Consider the following 26,885-nt stretch of genomic DNA (forward strand, 5'->3'; position numbering starts at 1 on the left):
ACTATTTATTTACTGTAATCAATGCTGCCATAGACTTGGACTTCCTTCTGAAATATTCAAAGTCTCTGCCTGATCGATAACAAAACATGTGATAAATCCAATGTCGAAGCAAATAGAAATCTATCTCCGCCAGCCGCAGTTTGGATCAGCTGAAAAATCAACTCGACTACAGAGTGTTTATTTTGAAAGTCTACACCGGAAGTACTTCTTTATAACATCCAGTTTATACTGCAAGTGAATTACAACTCAAACATCAACAGCGCTGATCTCCTGATTTTTGAAAACTCGGCGAGGGAACTGAAAGTATGAATAAAACTCGCTGAAATTGCTGTTAAAACTGCAACATTAATGCAGCGCTTAAATGAAGTGTTGTTCGTTTAATATTGTCTTGCTAATGTTACTCAGCGTAGAAGCTAGCTGAGATGTGACGAAGTTGTTGAAGAGACATTGTTGGGACAGAGTGGCTGACTGAATTACTAGGCTGAGTGAAAGTTGTGACTTTATCCGCTCTGTCCTCATTCAGACACATTTTTAATGCGTTTTGTTCTCTTTTATGTGCAGCAGGCATGTTTTCCAGCTGGTGGAAGTTTGGAAGAGACAGATTCACCGATGTGGACCTCTTCTCAGACGGCTCTGAGTCCGCTGCAGAGACTCTGTCCCAGGCCATCAGGGCTGCTGCCTCCCAGGAGCCGGATGCAGATGGCAGCGTGTTGTTTGGCCAGCTGAGGGGCACCGTGGTCGGGCTCAGATATTACACTGGTGTGGTGAGCATCGGTTCTTTAATCATTACACCTCTGTTGTAATGATTAAATGATATCTTTTGCATAGATGTGATAAGAGATTTAAGAAAAGGGCAGAATAATTCTAGTGGAAGAATGTAAAATTAAAATAATATTGGGCCCATACCTGACCCTTGTGGAACTCTGCAGATTGAAGGAGTTTTCTAAGTATGACTGCTTCCTGTGTCTGTTTTTACAGGGGCATCTCAATAGGTACTAGACCACATTATTTAGTTGGAGTGTTGTCAAAATTTCCAAGAAGTTGTTTGTTAAATCAAAATTTGATTTGAAATAACCTTTTCATATGTTCTCAGGAATATGCAGTTGGATAAGAAAGGAAGAAGAAGAAAGTTAAAGAACAGGCTGTTTACCTCACCATACATATTTCCCATTAAAAATATGATGAACCTTTGCGTTAAAAAACAATCTGGATCAAATCTCCAGATTTTTTCTTTCTCTAGTGAAGAGAAAGTAAATGATTTTCTTAAACAAATGAATTAACGCTTTGCTCTGTGGACAGGTGAACCGAGGGGAGATGGTGGGCTTAGTACGGGAGCCTCACAATCCGTACGACAAGAACGCGGTGATGGTCACTAACGTGTTGGGCAGACAGGTGGGACACATCAGGAAGGAGCTGGCTGCAGCCATGGCGCATGTTATGGACAACAGCTTGGCTAAAGTAGAGGGGTGAGTTGTGATTGGCAGAATGACTTTAGTCAAAGATGGTCAGTCAGTTTAAGCTGAATGTGCATGTCGTTGTCAGGGTGGTTTACTCAGGGACCAACAACACCTTCTCCATGCCGGTCACACTGTCGTTCTTGGGGAGCGAGGAGAACAGGGATGCCGTGGTGAAGCACATGGCGATTCGAGGGTTCAGACTGGACGCGGACGGAGGTACGCGCTCTCCTCTCGGATCTCGTCTTCTGTACGCTGACTTCTGGTGAGCGTCGTTGACCCGACCGCTTACAATTTCAGGCGTAAAGGGGAGATCTTTTGGCAGCTCGGGTTCCTCGTTTTCCTTCAAGAAAGGCGTGACCATCCCACTGACTGCAGAGGAGGTGATGAAATTAGAGTTATACGCTTGACAGAAGCTTAAAGGGCAAGATCAGGAAAGATCTGATCTTGCCCTTTAGTAGCATTTCGTATTTCTTTTTGTCTTCCAGTTAAAGAATGCCTTCGATAACTTATTTGAGGATTTGATGGAGAGCAAAGATGGGGAGAAAGAAGCAGCTGAGGTGAGTTGTGTTGTTTAAAGCTGCCCTGCACTATTGCATAACATGGAGGATTATTGTCGTATTCAGCAAAATCTGCTTAACTTTATGAATGTTGTATTCCTTGATTTTTTTTTTTTTATTTTTTTTTTAGAAGTTTTAAATTTTTTTCCTCTCTGCATGATTTACATCACTTTAACATCTACAAAATGTTGCAAAGGTATCTTGCACCGATCGACCGGCCCAGATTTCTTTAGTTTTTGGTAACTGGCTGATACTTGCATGTGAAACCTAAATCTCAGGACACTTTATTGATATTTTAAGTTCTTTTGTTGACCTGTAGTTTTGTAACCTTAAAAGACAGCTGTGCTGTTTATTTTTAAGAGGCTTAAATGCAGATTAACCTGTTCTGCAAGTTTAGTTTGTTTGTAATATGTGCAACTAAAACAATTTTGCATTGATTCTCCGGTATTGTTTAGTGCTTTTCAATAACATACGATCGTCGTATTGGAGGTTAATCGTGTCCTTATAACAAGTGACGGTGTCGGATATTAAAAAACAACCTGAAACGGCCCAAATCGGGTTTGGCAGGTCGGGCTTTTTAAAGATCAGTGACTGTTCAGAAAACTGTAACGGATGCAGTTAACTTGTTCTGACTTCGCACAGGGGGATGTGATTTATCAGGTATGGCAACTTTTGATCTGAAGGGGATTCGAGTAAATGGGGCTGAGTGCAACACTGCTGCACAGGAGTAGTTGGAAAAAAAAAAATAAGAGAGAGAGAGAAGAGGTACTGTGAGTTCGTCTGTGGACACATGGCTGGCTGTATGTGTCTGCAGTCTGTGGCCACGCCGCTGCTGCCTCACCAGAAGCAAGCGCTGTCCTGGATGTGCGCTCGGGAAAATAAAGACGTGCTGCCGCCGTTCTGGGAGAAGCGAGGCGACCTGTACTACAACAGCCTCACGTGTTTCTCCGCCAAAGAGATACCAGAGAGAGTTCGGGGGGGAATACTGGCTGATGACATGGGGCTGGTGAGCGACGAGGCCTAATGCACATGTGCATGATTTATTTATCGTTCTAGGTGATTATTTTGTTCTGTTTCAGGGTAAAACTCTGACAACCATCGCTCTGATCCTTACCAACTTCCACAAAGGGAAGCCCTTGCCTGTGGAGAGATGTGTAAGCTGCCACGTTGTATCGCCACCTCACTTTATTCAGGTAGAGTCAATGATTATAGCAGGTTTGCCTTTGTGTATGCAGGACGGGCCATTTTCACCTACCAAAGCTAAGAATAAGACTCTGGAAGGCTTTAAACTGCAAGGTACTGGAAGGCGACTGGTCATCTCTTTTACACCTAGAGATAAATAAAAAATAGAATGTTTTTATTTCAGGGAGCAGCAGTGCAGTTAATTCAGCAGGAGAAAGTTCCCACTGCTCCGCCACGTAAGCATGCTTTTCCATTTGTTTTGTTCATTTCCGTTTCACTTTGTAGTTTCAGCTTTTTCGTTCGAACTCACCAGCGCGTAATTTCTCAGCTTCTGCTAACTCAGACTCGGTTTTTAAAAATGTGGTTCAGTCCAAAGGAGGATTTGATCGACGCAGCAGACGTGGTGCTGGAGGAAGATGAGCCTCAGAAAAGTAAGAACCAATTTACAATCTGCTCATTTTCCGTCTAACTATCTGTATTCAACTTTTCTATTTGTTTTCCTTCCTTTTAATGGGTTTATTTTTTTCTTTCTTGCCCGTCCTTCATGCAGGCACCAGCAAAGAGAAGCACAAACCCACTAAACGCAAACCCAGCAAAGGTTCAGACTCCCTTAAATTTGCTTGAAGCGACGAGGGCGGTTGATGAGGAAATCTACAAGTCGATGAATGTGGCATTCCTTCTATCTAAAACATTATTACCGTTTGCACAGAGGGTCCGGCGTTACTTGAAGACCTGGGCTTTGCTGCTGCCTTGAGTTGCGCGACGTCGGAAACCACGCCAAAGAAGAAGAAGAAGGCAGCAGAGAAAAGCAAACTTAAACAGAGTGAGTTCAACCCGTGGTGGTTGTTTCTTCCTCCTCTCAACTCCGTGCTTGGATTCAGTCGAAAGAAAACGTGAAAATTGTTATCGATGTCGGCCATTTTGTACACGCAGGGGTGGAGGTGTCTACCTCTGAAAGCACAGATGGCTTATCAGCGAAGGCCACTCTCATCGTCTGTCCTCTCTCTGTGCTCAGCAACTGGCTGGTAAGTAAACACAACTTTGTACTTTTCTTTTTCTTTTTTCTTTTTTTTAGATTTTTTTTACGCGTCATTAACAAGCTGCAGTGCATTTTAATGACATTTCACGCAACAGACCCTTGCAGATTAGTACATAGTGATCAGGTTGAAGTAAAAGAATCATAATCTGAAAACTGTGCTGTGCATTTGTATTCAACCCCTTTTTGCGCTGACACCCTTAAAGAAAAATCCAGTTCAATCATCTCCGTGTTTTATTTCTCTGTGCAGGACCAGTTCGAGCAGCACCTCCGGTCCGATGTGAAGCCCAACGTCTACCTGTACTACGGTTCTGAGCGCAACAGGAGCAAGACCTTTCTGTCCTCTCAGGACGTGGTGATCACCACCTACAACGTCCTCTCGTCCGACTTTGGGGTGAGTTGTGACGGGTCGATGCGAACCGTCAAAAACCATAAAATGCACGAAGAAAGGAAGAAAACTATTATTAAAGTGTTTTAAGTCTCAGAAGTAAGGTTCAAGTGTAGGTTTTGATTGGTCGATAGCAAATATTACTTGTTTCCTTTCAGAATACGAGTCCTTTACATGGGATCAACTGGCTCAGGGTGGTTCTGGACGAAGGGCACGTCATCAGAAACCCAAACGCACAGATGAGCAAGGCCGTGCTCGAACTGAAAGCTCAGAGACGCTGGATTCTTTCAGGTACGGTGACACCTGGATGCAGTCTGGAAATAAGAAAGAAATGCTCAATAATTTTGCTACGATTAAAGGTTTTTGTAACAGAACATGTTTGTTGGTTTTTATTTTTTGTTTTTTCTTTCCAGGCACTCCCATCCAGAACAGCGTGAAGGACTTGTGGATGCTGCTTGCCTTCCTGCGGATGAAGCCCTTCGATGTGAGAGAGTGGTGGAACCGGGTGATCCAGAGGCCGGTCATACAAGGAGACCGAGCCGGCCTGCAGTGAGTGGCCCACGTCAAAGCGCACCGACGTACTTCTGCCAAAAATACACTAGAGGGAGCAGTTTAATCAGATGGATTCAGTGGAAATGTTTTTATGTCCTTTTTTGGTTGTGATGCAGCAGTTTGCTGATTCTTGTTACGCAGCGTTGCTTTGTGTCTTCGAAAGGAGATTTGGTTTAAGTTTTCCATATGGTATGGAAAAACATTTGTATTATCAGGCTTTTTTTGTATCTCACTACCTGCATGATAAATACCAGAATTTTGCAATTATTTTTTTTTAAGATACAAATATAAGTGATATTTATGTCCACCAATCAGTTGGCCTGTTTTTCCTTTCATCTGTCCATCCTTCTGAATATTCTGCAGGTTTTCTATTTAAATCTCGCGGTCACAAATTGACTACCTCTAAAATTTGGTGATTCTAAAATGTGTAGGAACCTTGACTACCATTTATTTCCCCTAAAATTATCCTAGCTCTAAAGCTTTACCAGGGATGTCTCATTGTGCCGTCTCGACTCAGGCATATGAAGGTGTTGATTATGTCTTCGTAGGAACCTCCAGACCCTGGTGAAGTGCATCACCCTGAGGCGGACCAAGAACAGCGAGGTAAACGGGCGCCGCCTGGTGTCGCTGCCCACGAAGACGGTTTACGTGGAGCAGGTGGAGCTCAGCGCGCAGGAGAGGGAAGAGTATGAGCTGGCCCGCAACGAGGGGAGACGCACCATCGGCAGGTGATGACTCGGACGTGGAGATGCGATTTCAAAACAGCTGGAAAATTAGCAAAGAGTAGCTTTTCATATGATATTTAACTGGGTACTAAAGTTGATTTTTAGCGTTCAGTCTACATCGCCTGCTATGTGTTGGTATGCGTGTTTGCACTTTGCAGATATGTAGCCGAAGGGTCCGTGTTGAAGAATTACGCCGACGTTCTCGTCATCTTGATGCGGCTGAGGCAATACTGCTGCCACCCTGATCTGATCGGGAAAATCGCTGCAGATTTAGGTGGGCTCTCCGTGATGTCACTCAGAGGTCAAAAGGTTTCTGGAAACACTCTGATTTAGGATTTTGTTGGGTTTTTTTCCCCACCACTCAGCCTCCGCAGACACTCCAGCGGAGCTGCGGCAGCGGCTGATGGAGAAAATGCGTCTGGTGTTGGCCAGTGGCTCGGACGAGGAGTGCTCCGTGTGTCTGGACTCCATCCGAATGCCCGTCATCACTCACTGCGCCCACGTTTACTGCCGGCCGTGCATCGCACAAGTCATCAACAGCGAGCAGGTACTCGCCGTCAAGCGTTGGGGGGGAGGAGAAGATTTCTTCTGGTAAACCCGCCACTAGATGCCAAATGTTAACTCGCATTTTTTTCTTTTTATCTTGCTTGGTGGGATTTTGCGACAGAAGGCCCGGTGTCCTCTCTGTCGAAGCGAAATCAAGACCAGTGAGCTGGTGGAGTTTCCTCCAGAGGAGATGGAAGATGAGAAAAGCGTGGAGTCTGACAGGTGGAGGACGAGCTCAAAGGTAAGAGCAATACATCGAAGCTGAAGGAGAGATTCTGGTTCTCTGCAGTATTCCCACACGGCCATAATTATGTCCATACATTTTTACTCTAACTTGAGTAGTTTCTTAGACAGCTGCTTTTTACTTTTACTTGGTTAAAAATACGATGAAGTAGTGCTACTCTTACTCGAGTAAAACTTTTGGCTGCTCTACCCACCTCTGAAAATATTTATAAGAAATAAGTAAGAAAACATCAGATAGATTAAAATAAACCTATAAAAGCAATACTGTAATTGTCTCTCCTGGGTAAATGTAGACGAGTGAATTTTTTTTTTAAACGCCATTTTAGATACATCAGATAAGCAAATATCGACAGTTTCTGAAAAGTCGATGCGTTTCCTCTTTTGTGTCTGCAGGTTCAGGCGCTGATGGGAAACCTGCTCCGGCTGCGGTCCGAGGACGTCGGCCTCAAGTGTCTGGTCGTCTCTCAGTTCACGCGCTTCCTCACCGTCCTTCAGACCCCGCTCAGGTAAGCGCAGAGCACCCGTCACTCGGTTTACCACCGCAGCAGGCTTTTCATTCGCTCTTTCCCCTTCGCCAGAGAGCACGGTTTCAGCTTCGTGCGTCTGGACGGCACGATGAGCCAGAAGAAGAGAACTCGGATCATCCAGGAGTTTCAGAGCTCTGCGACGGACAGCCCCAGAATCATGCTTCTGTCGCTGAAAGCTGGAGGGGTGGGGCTGAACCTGACCGCGGCGTCTCGTGTTTTCCTCATGGATCCCGTAAGAGCACACCTTCCTGCAGCAGACACATGGATTCAGACCTAGAAACGCCTCGTGCATTTTGATTTCAGTAAATCTTTCTGAGAAAAGAAACAAAGAAAGAAAGAAAGAAAGATAGTTACAAAAGGCTGTAAGACAGGACTACTGGTCATAAGACTGCAGTGTGACTTTTTTTTATCTAATAAATAAATGAAGTGAGGGTGATTTCTATCAGCATGGCTGGAGATTTACCAAGTTAAGTAAACTAAAAGGGAATCATGCAGATCCAAACAGAGAAATCCAACCATAACAGGATTGTTTTTCTTTTAATCTGCCGCCTTTGTCCGTTTCAGGCCTGGAACCCGGCTACCGAAGAGCAGTGCATTGATCGCTGCCACCGTTTAGGCCAGGAGAGAAACGTCGTCGTCACCAAGGTCAGAACTCCATCAACGAATGGATGTTTGCGCAGCAGCGTCACTGTGCTTTTCACCCCTTTGTTTAATTCTCGCTGCGCGCGAATGGTTTTATTTAGCTAATTAGCACGTCTGCTCCTGCAGTTCATTGTGAAGGACTCGGTGGAGGAGAACATGGTGAAGATCCAGAAGAAGAAGCAGGACTTGGTGGAGAAGGCGTTCGGCTCAGCCGGTACCGACAGGAAAACGTCTCGGATCGATGACATCAGAGCTCTGTTGGAGGTGTAGACGCCCGGCAGCCAGCACAGGGCGCCGACACTCGTTTCTTCTGCCGTTACTTGTTTACATTTAACGCGTCCAGGTAAAGAGCATTTGATCTGGATGTGTGATTTGCATAAAACTGCCGTAAAAACAGAAGAGCCTAAGCTAATACCTTGTTTTGCTAAAAGAGATCAAATGCATTTCTGTGGTATGAGTTTTATGCTCGAGTTGATTTAACAAAATTCAACGGTTGTCGCGATGATTGGATGTAATCCAGCTTTGCAATACAACATTCCAATTTCTTGCCGCATAGCTTTCTGAAAATAAAAATGAAAAAAACAAAGTACTTGTACTGGTAGTACTTCGAATTACATTTTTGGTTGTCAATATTTAGCTGCACGCTTCCAAGAGAAACTTAATTTTGCAGAAAGCTACTACTTGAAGAGGAAAATGCTGCAGACTAAAACCTGTCCAAGTAAAAAAAAAGTAATTCAAACTGAAACCAGACAAGCAGAATATCTGTAGGTGAAAGTGGATCAGAATTGAAGGTTCCACCTGAAGCTCTGAGATCCTCTCTTCCTGATGTTGAACATCATTAATTCATAAGTCATTGCTTCTGATAGTAAAGGAAGCTAAGAAGAATATCCTTCTTAGCCTCTTAATACAAATCTATTAATGAGATAATTGCCTCAATCATTTTACATTTTTATCAGTGGCAAATGTATTAAAGTCTTCAGATTCAAATTTAGCACATTTTTACATCAAGACTTAATTTGAATCCCAGAATACAAATGGACATTTTAAATAGAAGCACTGCACAGATTTCCTCTGTAAGGAATTTAGAAAGCTGAAAAAAAAAGAGCAAATTCACATTTATTCTGCATATCTAATTTTTAGAACTAGAAGGCGTCATAAATTTTACTTCCGATACGATAAAAATATTGCAGGCCTAGTATCAAACGTTACAATATCAGCATAAATCATACATATTCACCTTCCTAAAATAAATGCCCATGTATTTTTTTTTTTTTTTTTTTGCCCAAAGTGATTTTTTTTTTAACCTGAATAACTTTTTGGCAAAAAAAGAAAAAAAATTACTTAAGTCATTATTTTAGGACAATGTTGTGTGGAGTGTTAGAAAAGGCTTGATCAAGGGGTCAAGCAGATAATAGTCAACAATAGGTATGACAACAACTGATTAATTAAAAGCCATCTTAGCATTATTAACAAAGGTTATGTGAATATTAACGCCGTAATTTTACATATTTAAAGCAGGTTCTTAAATTTAAGCACAAAGACCCTCAGTGGGAAACGTCAATAAAAACAGAAGGAGGGCAGGATATTTTTTTTCACAGGTTTATTTATTTTGTTAAAGGTGAACAGTTAACAGCTGCATCAAAAGATGTCACAACAACAATCATCCACTTCCACACCCCTCTGAGCTGCTTTCGGACTTACTATCACCTCCAACACGTTTCCTTTTGGGAGTGTGTGCAATGGACGGAGGAGTGAATCATCAGGTTACACTTTGACCAGCAGGCAGGTGGAAGTAAAGTGGCTGTCGACAGCAGGGGGGTGGGGGAACTGGAGGAGGGATTCACAGAAATGTGTCACTAGCAGCAGTTAGAGTAAGAGAGGTTTTGTAAACGGTGAGCAGGCAATAAGGCAGCTGGTTACACTACAGACAGGAAGTGATGAAACGCCGGGCACGGGCCACGAACACCAAAACGATTCCAATGGAGACGGACATGCGGAGCACTAGAGGAGCGCATGGAAACATACGTATAAACCTCTACGTCACCTGGGTGGAAACACTTTTATTTTAAAATCACAGACCCACTTGTCAGCTCTGTGCCATGCAAGTAGAAGCCAACACTACACCAGATGATACATGGCTGGAGTTACAGGGAGCTGGTGACTGTCAGAGGCACAGAGAGACGCTGCTGCTCTGCGCACTCCTGAGGTGAACACTGTCGTGTTAAAGTCATGGCTGAGGGAAGAAGGGAACAAGCCTGTTGCATATGTGCTTTGGAGTCTAGGCAGAGACTTATTGCAAGTATAGTAAAGAGCTGAGGAGGTGAATGCTTTTTTTATTGAGCAAAATGCTCAATTTTGCACTCTTGTGGCAGAGATTTGGGAATAATTCTCGTACAAGGAGGAGGAGGAGGAGGAACGGTGCATCCAAAGAATACGGCTGCACAAAGCAGAGAACCCAACAGTTTAGACCAACGAAATGAGCAAAACAAAATAATCCAACAGAGGTTTGGTAATTAGAAATCCACGCTAGGGCAAAAAAAAATTTTTTGGCAATGAACAGATTTGCACAAAGATTTTACACACTTCATGTGCAGCGGGTGTCTCTTTCCGAGATGCTTGTCTACCTGCTCTTTGGTGCCTTTGGGTTGAGCCTGAAAGGCCGTTTTCCTGAACCTCAGCACGACCCAACAATTGGCAAAAGTTAATTGGGGGGAAAAAAAAAAAAAGTAATGCGGTCAATTTTGCAACAATTGACGGGTGTGTTTAGCCTCTTGTTTCACTCGTGATGCACATTTAAATTATTCTAACATTCACAGTGCTTAGATTTAACATACGATTAACTGTTTCTAGTCTTCATTCTACATTGGATGCTGGCAACTAGTTCACTCTCTAAATGTCTAAATTTTAGTAAGATTATGCTCCCCAAATCATGTCAAACTGTTTTTAAGGGGGGAAAAAACTAAGTTTTATATTGGAGTGCATGGAAGATCTGCCAAACAAACCCTACCAGGACAGAAGAATGAAAGCCACCCACAACCCCCCCATGTTTGGCTGAGCCGTGCTGCATCCCTCCCATCACCCCCCCTTAATCCCAGATCTCAAACCGGTGTCCGTCACACTCCATCAGACGCGCTCTACTTGAGGAAAGAGTTGAGTTTTTGTTCGATGTTTGTGAAGGAATCGTCGCCCAAGTAGTCGATCTGGCCCGCTTCCCAGCGCTGCTTCCTCTCCTCTGACGAAACCCTCTGGGAGGGAGGGGGAGGAAATCCGGGCTGCTCTCTCGCGTCTTGGTGAAGTTCACCCTGAAATGCAGACAAAGCGAGAGCGAGTCGTTTAAATGAAACCCGACCAGTACTTTAAAAGGAGTGTTTTCTCTGCCGCTTTGCTTTCCCTCTGCACAACTTTTCCCCTCCTGCTTCTGGCTGCTCCTCAGATTATGAGGGCATGAAGATATTTGAGCCTAAACACAAAATAAATGATCCAAGCCAGTGAAGCATTCAAGACATTTGGCTCAAATTGTCTTATCTTTTCCAATTAAACTAAATACAACAAACATATTCCATATGAAGCTTATTCTAATAAAATGTCATTTTAAAAAAGTAAGATTGAATTTAAAAAAAGAAAGTTTGTGAGAAAGAAAAATGAGTAAAACAATGACTTTGACGTGATATATTGTGATTAGTTCATGCAAACCTCTAACAGCTCATCTAATTACAGTTTTATTTTCCAAATTTGTCATAACGCTCCAGTCATTGACCTCCAGTAAATTAGCAGAAGCTCATCACGGCGGTTTCTTCAGATAATCTGCCTGGTCCCATTAGGGATGGGAAATAAAATATATGTTTAGATGCATCTTTATGAAGAAATTTATTATTTACAAATATCAAAACCATCTCCACACCCACCATTTGCTGTGGCGAAAAAAAAATCCAACATCAGGACCATCAAAATAAAATGACACCAGGGCTTCCTTATAACTTGGATAATGTTGAGAACTGAAAAGTTTATCGCCGTTTTCGCTGCAAAGGATCTGCTGTGACATCAACAGCTTGACAAAAAATTCCCCACATTCTAGAGAAAGACTTGAAGTTTGTCAGCAAAACGAGGCGTCATCTTGCGTCATCGGTGCTGCGGATTTTCTGGTGTGTGGCAACTGGTTGCAAGAGCAGCGACTGAGTCACATAGCAGCAAATATGACTGACCTGTTAAAGAATGTAGCAGAGGAACGGCAGATCATGAAGGCAGATTTAGCTACTAAGGTGAGGGGTCGTTGTGCACAATGTGGGGTCAATAATCCATCTATATTCAAATCTGAGCCTTCTGTGTTGTAAACAAACTGTGACGTGATTCCCATCAAGAACCATAGGACTAAACGGGTCACCATGTGTTAATAAAATGGCATCTTAGTGGTGCGTCAAGAAGTTGGCTGGTGGCCTGATTCGGCCAATCTGCAACTCGACTGGTCAAAAACAAAATTCCAGTACGTTAGCAATGTAAACAAAGCTACTCACTACCAAAACACTAAAGACAAATAAAACTATCGACCCTCATGATTTTGTTTCAATCCAGTAGCAACACTCCACACTCAGTGTGAAACACCTCTGCTCTTAATGTGAATGACCCTCATGGCAGAGGCTGGGAACAAAAATATTTCGACCACAGTTTAGGCACAGTTCTGAAAGATAAAAGCTTTATAAAAAAAAAAAATCACAAAGGTTAAAAAGATATAAATCAACAACAGAATTTGATCGCAGAGTTTCCGTTCCGTTGTGTTGCCTTCATGGTTACGTCAATTGAATTTTACCCATGGTCCAAACATTTTTTTAAACATTTTCTTGCTGCTAAACAATTGCAAAAGGATGAATAACTAAAAAAAATGTTGATGGAAGCCAACATGGCATTGAAAATACCTGCTTAAAGTACTATATAAAAAGCATTTCTTCCCTGAGAAAGTGCGGAGTCACTTTCTTCTTCTGGTCGCCTGTATGAACTTGTCTGGTCTGACAGAATCGGGCCCAGCTCCAGACAAACAGAAGAAGCTCTGGGTTTTGGCAGTGCCCCTTCATGTGACTAGCAACTATTTCACTACAGGGCCGTTGCCACACACCGCCTGGAAACTTCCTACCTCCCCTGCTGAGCGCTGGGCAGAGCAACGCCAGCAGCAACAGACAATGCTGAGGAATGTGGGCTTAATTATTCTACTCGTGCTTTTTTGTTTTCTTAATTCAACTACATTTACTGCAACACTTTTATAAAAATGCAGCCTTAAAGAAAGCATGAGGAAAAAACAGCATCCAGTAATTTGAGGGTTTCGACATGAGACGATTTTGTAACGTGCTACAACGAATTTGATACATGACACATTTATAGGCATCTGTATCATTGCTTCATTCCAAACACACACACACACACACACACACACCGCGGCCCCACCCGACACCACTCTGTTTCTCGTTCACACCGACATGGCGGGCACGTACAGGGCTGCTCTGGTTCACGAAGCCGCTGTTGAACGGGGCGTCGCCGTACGCCTTCTGCAGCAGCGGCAGGACGGAGGCGGCGTACAGCTGCCACCACTGGAGCAGGTAGTTCGGGTGCATCTGGCACGGGTCAGGGGAGACGGAGTGACCTCTGACCTCGCCTCTCTGGACGTCGTAGGAGTAGTTCCACGGCTTCACTTTGCCCAGGAAGTGCACCACCTTCGCGTCGTGGCCGTACCTGTTCACGATCACAAAGGAAAAGACGGCGTGTCGGCCGTTAGCGAACATTACGCTGTGATGCAGTTTGCCAAGTTGCAAACTTAATTTCAAATGTGCACAAAAATGCGTTTGTTTCTTTCTCTAAAAGCCATCAGCTGTCAATGCCATTTTACATTTGCTTACATTTTTAAAATCCAGAAAAATAATCAGAAAATTGAGTTACATTTTACTTTTTTTTGTGTCTTTTTTTAAATATTACAAACAAATATTACTTAATACTCAATGTCACATTTTATTTTTACTAACACATTCTCTATGAACAAGTCCGATTCTTGGTTTGTTTACGGTTAATGAAAGCAAGATACTCTTAAAATCTAAGTATAGAAATAACCAAAAAGGGCCAACCCTGCTATGTTTATTTTCAGAGATCAAAAAAGCACAGTCCATTAACCTATTCACTTTGATAACCGAATGTGTTGATATTTGACCAGCAAAAATATTACAGTACAGATAAAACTAAGCCAACTTCTTGTGTTTAACCCGCCTCGTTCAGTCACAGCCGCCACATCGTCATATTTTATCTTCTACAGAGCCTCTAAGGTGAGCAGGTTAATAACGTCACGGTACTTTTACCATTTATAAATATCCAGTTATCAGCAAACTACAGCACAGTCCAGACACGTTTGAGTTGTCATGGTTACAGTTATTTTTAGTGGGGGTTGCCATATTCTTCGCTCTGCATGTATCCAGATTGCCTCCACATGGGGGATAACGTGCAAGTTTTGTAGCAGTTCTGAACACTTCTGACGCCAGCAGAAACAAAACAACCAAACTTTCTTTTACAAGGTCAAGTGGAAAAGACGAGAATCATTTTATGTCCGGTTTACGCAGCGATCCCAAAGCTCCGTTAAGTAAAACGTAGTTAATGTTTGCTGTAAAACAAACAGTATGTGATCATTTTACCGCCTGCCTCTAATCTCTTAAAGTTTTTTTTTTTTTTTTAAAGACGGAGCAAAGATCAGCCATTAAAGCTGCTGAGGCAGAAATAATATTCATGATGCAGAAGAGTGGACTTGGCTCAACAGGTCCACATTTAGTACCGTATCAGACGGTCTTCACTTCAACACGCACAATAAGGATTCTCATGAGGAAGCTGCAGAAAAGGGACGGCCTTTGTTTGGAGTTCCACATAACCTTATGTAATTAAAGCCCAAACCACAGACTCACAACTATGCATGAAGAGCTGAACTGAACTGACCTCTGCCAGGCTTAAAGTCTCCAAACAAGAAGTGCAGTTTCACAGCAATATCTCCAAAAAGAGTTAATTATATACACATAAAATAAAAACTGAAGCCAGGACTCATGCTACTTGTTGATTAAATACTTTTACTCTGCTTCAGTCTACGTGCATACCACTTTGATTTTTCACATTGCAACCACAATCTTGAAGGCGTTTTATTGTGATTTTACTCAGTAGATCAGATGTTTCCGTTAATAGGTTCAACACACTCAAGTTTTATAGTGTTCTTCTGCTAATGACTGCATTACGTTATCCAGGCGCGTTGACGGCACATCTTAATGTTGCAGTACACCTGCCTTCAAGGACAGGTGTACTGCATTTTTTTTTTTTTTTTTTTACAAGTGCAGTTGAGAAACCAAAGCAAAAATTCATTGTAAGGTGGAATAGAACAGGTGGTTCTCAAGTTTTCTTATTTGCACAAATCTGATAAGAGTGGCATCAAAACATCAAAAGTGCTCTTCAGTTTTAGTTGTGCTACCCATATAGCGGTTTCTGAAAAAGTTACATTTTGGCCCCGTCTGACCCGATCTCCCTCTTCCACGTTTGAGTGCCCCCTCATACGTGGATCGTGGCAAAATGAAAATGTTTTTCCTGCCCGTCACACTTTCATAAAGTCTACATTGTCAGCAGATTCTCCAACCAAAAACTGAAATCTTCACGGCTCCTGCAGGTCGAGGGTGTAAAACAGCTTTGAAAGACACACTTGGTCTCAGTGTGTGTGTAGTTGAACCGTGTATGAGTGAGTACTGACTGCTTGAAAGCTGGCAGGTAGGAGTAGATGGCGATGCTGCTGAGGTTGTAGATAAACGGGAGGTGTTTGGAAATGTCCGCCGTCGCCCAGGTGTTGAAGTAGCTGTTGAGAACGCCCTGATCTCCACCTGCAGACACACCAAACCCAGAACATCTCCGATTTATACTCACACGGTCGTGCAGAAGAGTCGGAACACAGAGCATGTTGTGCATGAATTATTAGCAGCACAGATATACATTCTGTACATTCCCCATATACTGGCCGTCATGTAAAAATAGAAGCGCTGTCAACACATCCGCCATACTGTCAGAGACGACATTCACTGAACATGTCAGTTCAGAACATGTCAATTGGCAATTGTCTCAAACATTAAATGCTAATGTTTGCAGTTAAACTATCAATTTAGACTGTGGGCTCATTTCTTCAGCTGCAAAGAATATCGTATTATATTTTCATATCTAGGACATTTCTGCAGAGGATAAAAAAAAAGTCCCATAAAGCGGGCTGCACAGTGGCGCAGTTGGTAGAGCTGTTGCCTTGCAGCAAGAAGGTTCTGGGTTCGATTCCTGGCCCCAGTCTTTCTGCATGGAGTTTGCATGGTCTCTCTTTGCATGCGTGGGTTTTCTCCGGGTACTCCGGTTTCCTCCCACAGTCCAAAAACATGACTGTCAGGTTAATTGGCTTCTCCAAATTTCCCCTAGGTGTGAGTGTGTGTGTGCATCGTTGTCTGTCCTGTGCGTCTCTGTGTTGCCCTGCGACAGACTGGCGACCTGTCCAGGGTGACCCCGCCTCTACGCCTGGAACGTTAGCTGGAGATAGGCAACAGCAACCCTCCCGACCCCACTGACGGACAAGGGTGTAAAGAAAATGGATGGATGGATGAAGTCCTATAAAGCTTCTGCAAACCCAATGAGGCAATGTTTACTTTCCCATACATTGCTGCAAAACTGCAGTGACAGGTGAGCACTCTTTAGAACAGAGATTTCTCCCTCTTACAGAGTTAAATAACCATCGTCCACAAAGAGTTTTCCTCAGCGAACAAGAGTATTTTCTTATCCATATCTGGTGATTTTCTCTAGAGCCAACAGCTGAGTAAAGCAAGCACAAGGAAGCCCGTCGCCTTACCCTGCAGGCCGCTGGCACCGTTTTACTTTTGGCGAGTTCTGGTCCAGTAAGGATTTCCAATTCTGGATGTTTAGTTAGAGTCCATTTTAGGATAAGGAATGGCAGACAAATCCAAAAATAAAAACAGAGTTTGAATATCTGATAGGAGTTTGTGGCCAAGTAATCACTTTGGTTTAAATAAGTGCACTGAAACATGTGTTAAACTTTCAATTTGGTACACAATTTACACATTGAAACAATATATATCCAAACTGTTTTATAGGAGAGAGAAAAAACAAACATGATTCAACATTACTTTTTGTAACAGAATCACTCAGCAACTTGTATGCCGAATTTTGGAATAGGAGGAAGAAACACAAAGCTGAGTAGACCCTTTGTCCACCATTACAGCAGAAAGTGCCAGGAGAAATGGAAAAAAAATAAAATAAATACCGACAATCGAGGCGATTGCAGGAGTTTGCTGTGCGCAAGCATGAAGCATCCACTATACGACAATATGGTTTTAGTTTTTATGCACCCTACTAACTATAATAATAATTGGCTGCCACAAGAGTTTAATTTCCTCAGTGTCTGAGCCAAGTAAGTGAACATGTGTTTTGGTGCAGCTCTTGTCGGATTGTATATCAGTGTTCCTCCAGTTCACTGTATTGGACTGAAGGGACGTTTTAGGCTCAAACATGTGAGAAAAACTGTAAACTGACTTGGAGTACTAGTGGAATGACAGACCATGTCTTCAGAACAACATTTTGAGATCTTCATCAATGTTCCAAGAAGAACACACACTTATTAAATTGAGACTTTTAGCCATTGCTAGCTATCCACTACAATTTGAACAGTACCAATAAGAAGCATTGGATTTAAACTAAAAAATAACTATATTAAATGAAGAATAAGTTCTGGTACTGTGACAAAATAGCTTGGCATCTGCTTCCTTCCAAACACTCACCATCAAAGCTGCCTTTTTCAGCGCAGAACTTAAGCAGCTCTTCGTGCGTCTCTTTGGACGGCCTGAAGACAAAAACCCCAGAGTTGAAACAGTCTGGCCAACCAGGATCTGGAGCTGCAGACAACTCTTCCCTCTCAAAAAGTTCATCTATGTTGGACAGCACCTGCAGACACCAAAAACAGAACATAATTTACAAAAAAAAAAAAAAGAAAACTCCTTAAATGTGTTTAAAATGACATATCAAGAAAAGTGGAAGTCTAAGAAGAAAACGTATATAAATCACTTCAAGCTTTAAACGTATTGTTTTTCTTACCAGTGTGTCGGCGTCCATGAACACACATTTGCTGTACTGCACGAGGGTCCAGCAGTGCAGTTTGGTGATCGTTACGCCCAAGTCCGGCCGCTTCATCAGAGCCAGATTAGCTGCGTCGCACGAATCCATGATGTCCACCATGATCACCTCGTCAAAAACTGAGTGCAGCGCATCCCTGAAGCACAGGCACAAGGAGTCATGTCAATATGTATATTGGCATGACGGAGAAAAAGCAGACTATGGTGCTGTCTGTTACCTGCAAGGCTCAGCAACATGAGGTCCTATGAGTACCACCAGTTTCCGGGTTGTGCTGTGGTTCCGTAACGACTGGCCAAGAACCATTGCTCCCTTGGCGTAGTTGTCATTTGTGGCCAACGTCACAAAAGCTTGGTCTGCTTTGGGAAAAAAATAAAATAAAATGAGATCAGTTCAAGTTCTGCCAACTTGCCCGGAACAGCAATTTGTCAAAGTCACTCCATCTAGATTCCTAAATGCATCGAGTTCCCATCAAGCTATTGGGCCATTTGCCAGTTGTGTTAACAAGCAACAGGTGTACCTAATAAAATGTGCAGTAAAAGAGTAGCATTACACAACATGAAGTAATGCTCATGTTGTGTAATGCTACTGTCATTTTAAATCATCAGAGCAGCAAGTACAGAACTGCAGTTCAACCCCATCAATTTTACTGGAACTGAATGGTAAAGTAATGGATTAACCATTAAACATACATATTAAACCATATTTAAACTAAACGGGTTTTTAAACATTTCTAAATACTTATTGTACTTTGCATCAACAGACTAGCAAGTAAATCAGCTGCTTCCCTCTCTGGAAATAATCCGATATACATTTTAGTCTTTTATTCTCACTCTAAAGATATAAATCAGCTCCTTAACACCGATGTTTTTAATCAGTATTTAATGAGTTAACATTTCATCCCATAAACACCAACGGGGGCTATTCTGTGTTGCTGCTGGAGTTAAAGCTGTCCTGAAGCCAGCAGGTGAAGGACCATCAAGATGAATGCTTCGGTTGATGGGGACTTTTAAGAAACCCGATCCGTGCGGCTGTGTCGCACGGTTGCTAAGGTCCGATCCAAGGAACTATAAATCGACTATCAAAAGGCCAGAGTGTAAGAGCGGAAAGGAGACAGAAAGAAAACAAGCAGGAAGCATGCGCTGCACTCCCACAGCTTTATCTGTGCCTACAGTAAAACTCCTGACCCACTAAGAACTTAAAACTGGTTAAAAAGCTTAATACACCCTTAATTTAAACTGGGTTTATGATCCAGTTTGACCAAGTAATGGATGTTTAAAACTACTTTACCACACATAGAAGATATTTAATTATAGTTTCAGTGCTGTGCAGCACTTTAACATGCTAGTAGTAAAATTATACTCTCTACAGGATGTAGACAGGTCTGATGGGGAAAAAAAACCCAAAAACACTCTGCTGCACGTCCACACCGAAGCAATTACATCAAGTTTATTTAAAAATACCATTAAACAGGAAGTTACTGATGATCGCTTCAGAAATAAAAGCACGCAAATAACACCTCGAGGCGGTCAGGTGGAGCTAAAAAAGTAAACCAGGTTGCATTTTGAAATCAGGATCGTTGAACCAAACGACCTCCATTCTCACCACCAGAAACGTTACAACTTGAGAGATGACATCTTGTCTCCAATTTGTGGTTCGTGATTAAAGAATTTACACAAACCACGCATGATAAGAATTGAAACCGGCTCCCCGATGTTGCATGTTGCAGTCAAATTAGTGGTGAGGCCCAAGAGAAAGGGAATGTTTAGGCACATCCAGACGCTCGACTTAATAGCGCTGTGGGAAGTTTTTGATCCTGGCAAAGCCTTCCTCCTCTGAATAGGTGCAGCGAAACATCAATGTGAAATTGTTTCCATCGTCTACAAGAAGTGACCTGCAGATGTACAGGCGCGAGGTTGCAGCAACAGTTTTTACATTTGTCTGATTGACGGTAAATATGGAGCCATGGGGAGCGGGAGTCTTTCAGACTGAGTTAAGCTGACTCATGTTTTCAAAGTGAAATACTCGGCTTTTGGTGAAACGTTCTTCCACGTTCGTTAAAGGTTAATTTATACAAGGTGGTTTGTGTAGCTTGGGAAAAGTTTGATATGGAGCATTTCCAAATTTATTTCAATCATGGGCTGGCCTGAGAGTTTTTTGGTATTTACTTTGAGAAAAAGGAAAAATTTTAAAGGTACTTTCACAAAAATATAAAACACATATCACTCAGACCTCTCCAAAGATAACATGACTATTGCAAATATGCATTATATCATACTGGGATTTTTTTTTATTATTATTGTTGTAATACACAGATGTACTTCAAATCAGAGGTGTCCAACTCCGGTCCTCGGTCTACAATTATTTCAAATGCAGCCTTGATTTATGAGGCAATACTCTTAGAGAATTTCAAACTATGTAGTAACACTGTTGCCTTGTGTAAATCAAAGCAGCAAAGGAAGTGTTTCAAGGAGAAGATTTGATATTTTATAGAGAGAAAGGTTGATAGTTCCTGGTTAATTCATTGTGTTTTAAACAATGACAGTCAGTGTTTTATCATACTGGGATTTTATTTTTTTTTTTGTCATCCGAACACCGCAAAATGGTTTCTTTGTTGGAGCCATCTGATAGGCAGTGCTAAGCAACATATGCTGAAAGAGCATCGCTGAGTTATGGAGGAAACCCTGGAAAAATACTGGGAAAAATACAAACTAGTTATTGATTTTAGTGGGGATTCACAGAGTCAATAGTCCAGAGTCTCAATGGTTTGAGTTGTCAATTACATTTTATTTTGTGCGTACACTGAATGGTTATACACTATATTCTAATTGTTTCCAAAGAAAACTTAAGACTATGTCTAGAGAGGACGTTTGTGCAGACAAGCAATGTGCATCCAAACACCTCTAACCCTCCACTCCAGTAACGTCGGACATAACAGCACACTTTGCAGGAATAGTTTTGTGTTATCAAGTAGAAATATGTTCCACTGCAAGTTTGTAGAAATGCAAGAAGATTCTCAAATGTGCTCACAATTTTATTTTGCATCTAGTAATAAACAATGTTTTAGAGATCCTGTATTTGTGAACAAGGCCTATACACCTTAAACTGGATCTGTAATTTAGTGTAAATGTGAAATATTTTATGCTCCTTAGAGCAAATCTGAAGATCAAATTTAATTATTGTACAACATGTGTTTTGTCTTTGTATTTTTTTTAATTAGTGTAAAAATCTGTTGATAAAAGCATTTCAGCAAGCTATTCATAACATCAAACTTTCCAAACCGGATGTGCTGCCTGCGAGCGAATCTAACTTGACTTTGGTCCAAATCGTTGCAGCAACTCATCGATTTCAAGCATCAAAAATTCTTTAGGAAGATCTAAAAAAAATTTATGACATTATCAATCGAAACGAAACGCTTCATCGACGCCCTCGCGAGAGGAGCCGGGAGAGCAGCAGCAGGTGTTTTCCATGACGCTTCCTAAATTCGCGATATTTCAGGGGTTAAAAAACAAAAACAAAAGGACAGAGCAGTTCGCGCAGCTCCGGTCCGGCCCGGAGAGAGGCCGAGGTCCGGATGCGATGTTCCGTGCAAGAGAGCATCCCGAGCCGCGCGTCGTCTTACCCGACATGGTGCGCTGAGTGGAGTCCACCGGGGAGTCGGTGGTCGGGACGGGGCGGACGGCGGGTTTGCACTGCGAAGGGCAAAGGAGCAGCAGCTGAGAGCAGTCAAACACAGGAATTAAGCCCCACATTTTCCGGCCCATGTGACCGCTGACATCTGCCACGCCCCCTGCGTTTGTTTCTTTCAGCGTAAGACCGCAATCAATTTCAGTATGCAGGCATGAAACGAATAGCGTCTGGCTAAAATATCCCGATAATATTATAGAAAAAATACATTAATTTGAGTAACTCTGTGACAAGGTTACACGCAGTTTGATTTATTTTGAAGTAGATTATCACTTTCAGCTAATGATTGCTCAATATTCGATTTCAGACAGTTCAATATAAGGCCAATATTTTTTTTTAAAAAAGAAAAGCGATTGATAATATAATACGTGTTATATTACGTATTATATTATACGTAATGCAGCAATAAGGTTGCTGCATGTTTACATTCATTGTACTCAGGCATATTTATGGAAAGTTGAGTGGAAGAAAAAAGTTTGGGAGGGAAAGGAAAGGTACCAAAGCAGCATTGATATTCGCAATATTGAGATTATTGTGAAGTAAATCCTATAAAATGTAATAAGGGAGTTGACAGAAGGGGAGTCAATGTTTCAAAAGCTGAAACCCCCTCCGCCCGCCCGCCCGCCCACACACACACACACACACACACACACACACAACCAGGAAAATTGTTTCTTGCTGAAATAAACGGCTTAAAAACATCTATTTGTGTAATGGCTTCATATACTTGACCTTTACTTTTTTTTTAGAAGTGAAGATCAATTGTTTTCCGATTCTGTTCTGATTTGTTGAGCTTATAGAAATACAATTATTATTGCTAAAAGCATTTTTGCACTAAAATATGGCCCAGAAATGTAACTATTTAAAAATATACATACAAGTATTGGAAGGTCATGTAAGCTCCATGCCTAATCACTGAAGTAACTCCAAGCTGGCAGACAAAACAGAGGGATCGGACGGGGATGAGAACCAGGATTACTGAGAGATGTGATTAGGCGAGTGAATGGCTGCTGGCTAATTGGAAATAAGTGGCAGGTGGTGACATGGACAGAAGCTGAGAGACTTAAGACACAAAATGAAGCACAAAACCTCAACCAAGGACAGAGCATCCAATCCCTTTCGTTACTTCTATTTTGAAGCAAAAGTAGTGTTTTAACATGCAAGTTATTGTTTTAAATTGATTTAAAATATCACAATCTGCTCTACGTATAACAGACATGCATTCAGGGATTATTCCAGGTTGGTGTTTGCTTTAGTCATATATCAAGCTCTTGTAAAATTACAAATACCTTGGATAATTCCTTTCACACAAAAAGAAAAAAAAGTTTCTACTTTGTCCGCAGATCATTTGTTCGTTTCTCAGCAGCGCCTCTCAGTGGTTGTGTGTCCACATTGCAGCTGGACGAGGCCTCAACCACTCTAATGCGACTTGTTTAGTCTTTTTTATTCAGGTTTAATGAATTAAAAAGAGATGTTTAACATTTTTGTTTTAACATGAGTCGTGATTAAATGCTTGATGTAACTCTACCATCAGTTTTGTGAAATCGGAACTGTCACCAGTGTTGTAGTTTTGTAGCACTGCCTCCTGAAGATAATTTATTCAATGCACAAATGTTAAAGCAATCTTTGCGGGCTGCAGTCTGGAGGACACTGGCCACTGAAAACTTGAGTTTGACTGGCCTGATCTAAGAAATTGGGTTGCTTTGGAGAGGCAGCAGGTGTTTGTGCGCACAGAGTTAAGCAAAGGCATTTGTACGCTGACCTGGGGTCAAGAAGGTGTGGCAAAGAACTTCAATAACTGACCAGAAACATCACGAAAAGACCAACATACTGCAGGATGCACCTGGGTTGGACTTGAGGAAAGTTATTTTCTCAGATGAAGCACTCCTCAGACCAGTGGGAATACTTACATGTGGGGTTGCTTCGTTTCCAAGGAAACATTTCGCTTAACACTGTTTTGGAAAGACTTTGAGATAAAAAAAACATCCTCAGAGTTTCATCAATTCAGGAAAAATTTTGGTAGTAATCTGTGCCTTTTAGCCCATCGACTGGGAATATTATAGAAATTAATACCACTAATTTTGAATAAATTCAACATATTTCTCAATAAAACCCATATAAGTCTATTGTTGAACTACAGGATGTGGTATGAATGTGACAGCTCTAACAACTCTAAAGCAGGAAAAGGGTACGGAAACCCTCATCTTTTCTTCGTTTCTCACTAGTATTTATATTTTCCTCCACATGTGGTTTAGGGGTCGGTGAATAATGCAGGAGGCTTATGGGAAGTCTTAGCTGCTAAGAACTGATCTGGGTTCAGGACAACCCACCAGAAGTTCACTTTGCACATTAACAGACCGAAGGGGATCTTACCCGAGATCCCCGATGAGGATGGGACGGTAACCGGAGATCGCCTCGGAGTCATGAAGTGAAACAAGGCCGATCAGGTGTCAGAGGAAGAAGAGAGCCGAGGGGGACGAGGGAGAGGCAGCGTTCGCTCAGTGCGAAGGGTTAAAATGTACATGTAATTTTAAACCAACTTACTTAATCTGCTGCTCTAAGATAAGATGGAAGATTTTTTTGGTTGTGGTTCTGTGTGTTGTTTCCAGCTGATTGGTTAAAAACCTAAAAACAGAACAGGAGGAAACACTGGAACTGAAGGGAAAGAGTTAATCGACATCTTAAAAAAAAGTCTTTAAATGGAGGGGGAAGAAAGTAGGTGAAAGAAAGAAAGCCACCAAAACTGCAAGCTGTTTTCTTCTCTGGACTGGTCTGCTGTGGACCCTCTGCCCTTTCGGCCTGCCTGAGATTGGATGTAAGCTCCTTATTCTTGCTTCACCCTTTGTGCTCTAAATGTGATGAAACTGTGCATAATGTATGATATCGGTGAGCATATCTACAGAAAACCTGCAGGTGTTCAGATCCAAACTTTCAGGTTCATGTAATGGAAATGGGGCTGACTCTCCTGAGATTGAGCAAATACCTGACCAAATCATGCTTTAGCAAAGACGTTTTGCAAAAAGAAGTTTTGTGAAGAAAGGGCTCTTCATTATTTTTGACATAAAAAGACATTAATTGAATTTTTAAGTGTGTACATTTCACTGTTTTGTCAAAAAAGTGACAACATTGTTACATAATTTGTGCCTCACATGGCCTGCAGGGCTAACTATGTACATCTGTAGCAGGAAGTTAGCTAGATGTTTATGGCTAAAACCTCTGATCTGAACACAGATTGGAAGAGAATATGTAAGATTATTATTGGGTTAGCAACTAGAAGTTTAGTGTGTCATGTTATCCTAAGGCGACTTCCTGGTTAGCATCTTTGCAAATGAATCTGTCTTGGAAATTATTTAGGCAAGGCAAGTTTTTTTTTTCTCATAAATGTTTTTTATAAGTTAGGAAGTGCCTCAAAAGACAAGAGAGGTATCACAAGAATTACAGTTTACTGTGCAAAACACGTGGCTATGTTGGAGAAGAGATTCAGCACACTTTGATATTCAGGTGCAGTTTTTCAAAGTTCCCAAAAAAGACAACTGTCTGACACATTTATAAAGCTAAAGTTTACTTTATTTGACCTTTACTGAAAGGTGAAAATACCAGTTTCCTGCTACTTAAGCTGGCATTCGTAAACGCTTAAAAAAATCAAGCAAAAATAATTAGATTTCTAAGCACTCACATCTGAGTCTTTCGTACTTCCACTGGAAAAACCAATATGCTACAAACGCAAACCTATTTGATAGTAATTTTATAGGACAGACCAACACAAAATAGCACCAACATCTAATTGTGAAGTGGAACAAAAATCAGCAATGGTTTTCAAAATCTCCCCCCAAAAATGTATGATTCTTACTTATTTACGTCCACTTTCAGTTTTCTTTGGAAATCAAAGATTTGTTTTTGTATTGTGATATTTCAGATTACTTTCTAGATATTTCTAAAAAGATTGTTTTGTGCTGATAACACAGCTACATACGTGTTTCTTTTAAAAAAAAAACCTTTCTGTTGATCCCAAATGATTGATAAAACATATTTGAACACTTTTTGCTCCCCTGTTGCCCGACTGGTAGATGAATTTCCTTTTATGGACGATAGCACAATGACATGGTTAAATGTTAACTGTCCAGCTACGCCCGTTCTAGGTCCAGGCGGACCAAAGGTCCACTGTGAGCCTTCTTCCAGTGACTCCACCTCGGAGTGGTAATCAGCTGTCCAGCTTCTCCTCTCTCCACCGTCTTTTCTGCACCAGCGTGAAGCTGCAGAGCTCAGAAAGACACGACTCCTGCAGAGAGGCCTTAAAACGAGGTACAAGTAACTTCCTCTTCTTCGTTTTCACTTTAGTTTCCTTAAGAAAGTCTGAAAAGGGTCAACCTTTAGTTAACGGTAAATGCTGACGCTTCAGAAAAGGTGCAAAACCTCTGAGGCGTGTCTACAAAATTAGTGAATGCTCTATGATTAGTTGTTCCATTTAAAACTTCCAGTAAAATTGCACGTTGCCTTCGCCAGGTTTTATTTCCTTTATAAAAATAAAAAGTAAAAAAATGTGACATTTCTGTGTGGGGGTTTTTTTGTGTGTGTTCTAGGTTGAAGAAAACAGGAGCCACCATGGAAAACCGCTACACACAGATTTCCAAAGAGGATCTGGAAGACCTTAGAGAGGCCTTTGATAAAATTGGTCAGTTTCATTCTTTTTTCTTTTTTTTTTTCTTGCACGCACAATCTCAACTTGCAGGTTTATTGCTGGGATTACAGACTGTAGTTAGACTTTTACTGCCTCCTGTAAAGCACATAACAGGACAAGTCTTATAAAAAATAATTTACTGTCTGAATTGTTGCATGTGATGACTTTATGAATAATGTTTCCATTTCACCGATTGATATTTTGTAGGTTTTATCACTTTTCATTTTTAAACATCAACATAAAAAATCGGCTATAATGATAATGGATATCGCACTGTAAGTATAAATCAGCTGGAGTTAGCGGATTAGGGGCGTTAGCATGGCTTTCTGCTCAGGGTGGCAAGAACTGAGGGGCAAGACGGACACTTTAAGAAAAAAGTTGGTCAAGTTTTTTATTATTTATTTGCACGTCCACTCAGAGGGAAGTGAGGGTGTGTGTGTGTGTGTGTGTGCGTGTGTGTGTGTGTGTGTGTGTGTGTGTGTGTGTGTGTGTGTG

At 41.7% G+C, this 26,885-nt stretch overlaps 3 protein-coding genes across 8 annotated transcripts in view; 2 read left to right on the top strand and 1 right to left on the bottom strand.

Annotated features, from left to right (window-relative positions):
- Window positions 1-210: 210 nt before the first annotated feature.
- hltf (helicase-like transcription factor) lies at window positions 211-8,444 on the top strand. 3 transcript variants are annotated; one of them, XM_017302655.1, is made up of 25 exons: window positions 211-303; window positions 562-764; window positions 1,300-1,466; window positions 1,543-1,673; window positions 1,755-1,837; window positions 1,943-2,014; window positions 2,829-3,020; window positions 3,094-3,168; window positions 3,250-3,310; window positions 3,381-3,432; window positions 3,566-3,627; window positions 3,747-3,794; window positions 3,906-4,019; window positions 4,130-4,221; window positions 4,483-4,626; window positions 4,779-4,911; window positions 5,034-5,169; window positions 5,721-5,900; window positions 6,056-6,171; window positions 6,263-6,444; window positions 6,565-6,684; window positions 7,080-7,192; window positions 7,265-7,445; window positions 7,778-7,858; window positions 7,982-8,444. In XM_017302655.1, the coding sequence occupies exons 2-25, from the start codon at window positions 567-569 to the stop codon at window positions 8,123-8,125; spliced, it is 2,877 nt and encodes a 958-aa protein (XP_017158144.1). In that variant the 5' UTR covers window positions 211-303; window positions 562-566; the 3' UTR covers window positions 8,126-8,444. The 3 variants fall into 3 exon arrangements, with proteins under 3 accessions (XP_017158144.1, XP_017158143.1, XP_017158142.1); XM_017302654.1 differs by having other exon boundaries at window positions 3,747-3,793; window positions 3,896-4,019; window positions 6,568-6,684; XM_017302653.1 differs by having other exon boundaries at window positions 565-764; window positions 3,747-3,793; window positions 3,896-4,019.
- A 994-nt stretch (window positions 8,445-9,438) lies between these two features.
- gyg1a (glycogenin 1a) lies at window positions 9,439-22,677 on the bottom strand. 3 transcript variants are annotated; one of them, XM_008399238.2, is made up of 7 exons: window positions 22,591-22,677; window positions 18,246-18,384; window positions 17,990-18,164; window positions 17,677-17,839; window positions 15,606-15,732; window positions 13,336-13,573; window positions 9,439-11,157 (listed from the first exon to the last, which is right to left on the bottom strand). In XM_008399238.2, exons 2-7 carry the CDS (start codon window positions 18,329-18,331, stop codon window positions 10,990-10,992), a joined length of 957 nt encoding a protein of 318 aa, XP_008397460.1. In that variant the 5' UTR covers window positions 18,332-18,384; window positions 22,591-22,677; the 3' UTR covers window positions 9,439-10,989. The 3 variants fall into 3 exon arrangements, with proteins under 3 accessions (XP_008397460.1, XP_017158098.1, XP_008397457.1); XM_017302609.1 differs by lacking the exon at window positions 22,591-22,677 and adding an exon at window positions 21,648-21,808; XM_008399235.2 differs by lacking the exon at window positions 22,591-22,677 and adding an exon at window positions 21,648-21,806 and having other exon boundaries at window positions 18,246-18,381.
- An 87-nt stretch (window positions 22,678-22,764) lies between these two features.
- The window catches only part of LOC103458429 (plastin-1-like), a 13,355-nt gene continuing 9,234 nt past the window's right edge, over window positions 22,765-26,885 (top strand). Inside the window, exons 1-3 of one of the 2 annotated variants that reach the window (XM_008399234.2) lie at window positions 22,765-24,527; window positions 25,837-26,014; window positions 26,293-26,384. In XM_008399234.2, the coding sequence (XP_008397456.1) occupies window positions 26,315-26,384 (70 nt within the window). In that variant the 5' untranslated portion in view covers window positions 22,765-24,527; window positions 25,837-26,014; window positions 26,293-26,314. The remainder of the gene's footprint in view (window positions 24,528-25,836; window positions 26,015-26,292; window positions 26,385-26,885) is intronic. The other variant, XM_008399233.2, reaches the window with a different exon arrangement.

Source organism: Poecilia reticulata, linkage group LG22, assembly GCF_000633615.1.
Source record: "Poecilia reticulata strain Guanapo linkage group LG22, Guppy_female_1.0+MT, whole genome shotgun sequence".
Classification (NCBI taxonomy): domain Eukaryota; kingdom Metazoa; phylum Chordata; class Actinopteri; order Cyprinodontiformes; family Poeciliidae; genus Poecilia; species Poecilia reticulata.

Bases quoted from the DNA above. Each gene is read 5' to 3' on its own strand.
- hltf (XM_017302653.1), top strand. From the start codon at position 567: ATGTTTTCCAGCTGGTGGAAGTTTGGAAGAGACAGATTCACCGATGTG. The intron at 6,172-6,262 runs GTGGGCTCTCCG...CCCACCACTCAG, and splicing joins GAAAATCGCTGCAGATTTAG to CCTCCGCAGACACTCCAGCG. The intron at 7,446-7,777 runs GTAAGAGCACAC...TGTCCGTTTCAG, and splicing joins GTGTTTTCCTCATGGATCCC to GCCTGGAACCCGGCTACCGA.
- gyg1a (XM_017302609.1), bottom strand. From the start codon at position 21,789: ATGGGCCGGAAAATGTGGGGCTTAATTCCTGTGTTTGACTGCTCTCAG. The intron at 18,165-18,245 runs GTAACAGACAGC...CCTGTGCTTCAG, and splicing joins CATGTTGCTGAGCCTTGCAG to GGATGCGCTGCACTCAGTTT. The intron at 17,840-17,989 runs GTAAGAAAAACA...TGGTGTCTGCAG, and splicing joins TCATGGACGCCGACACACTG to GTGCTGTCCAACATAGATGA.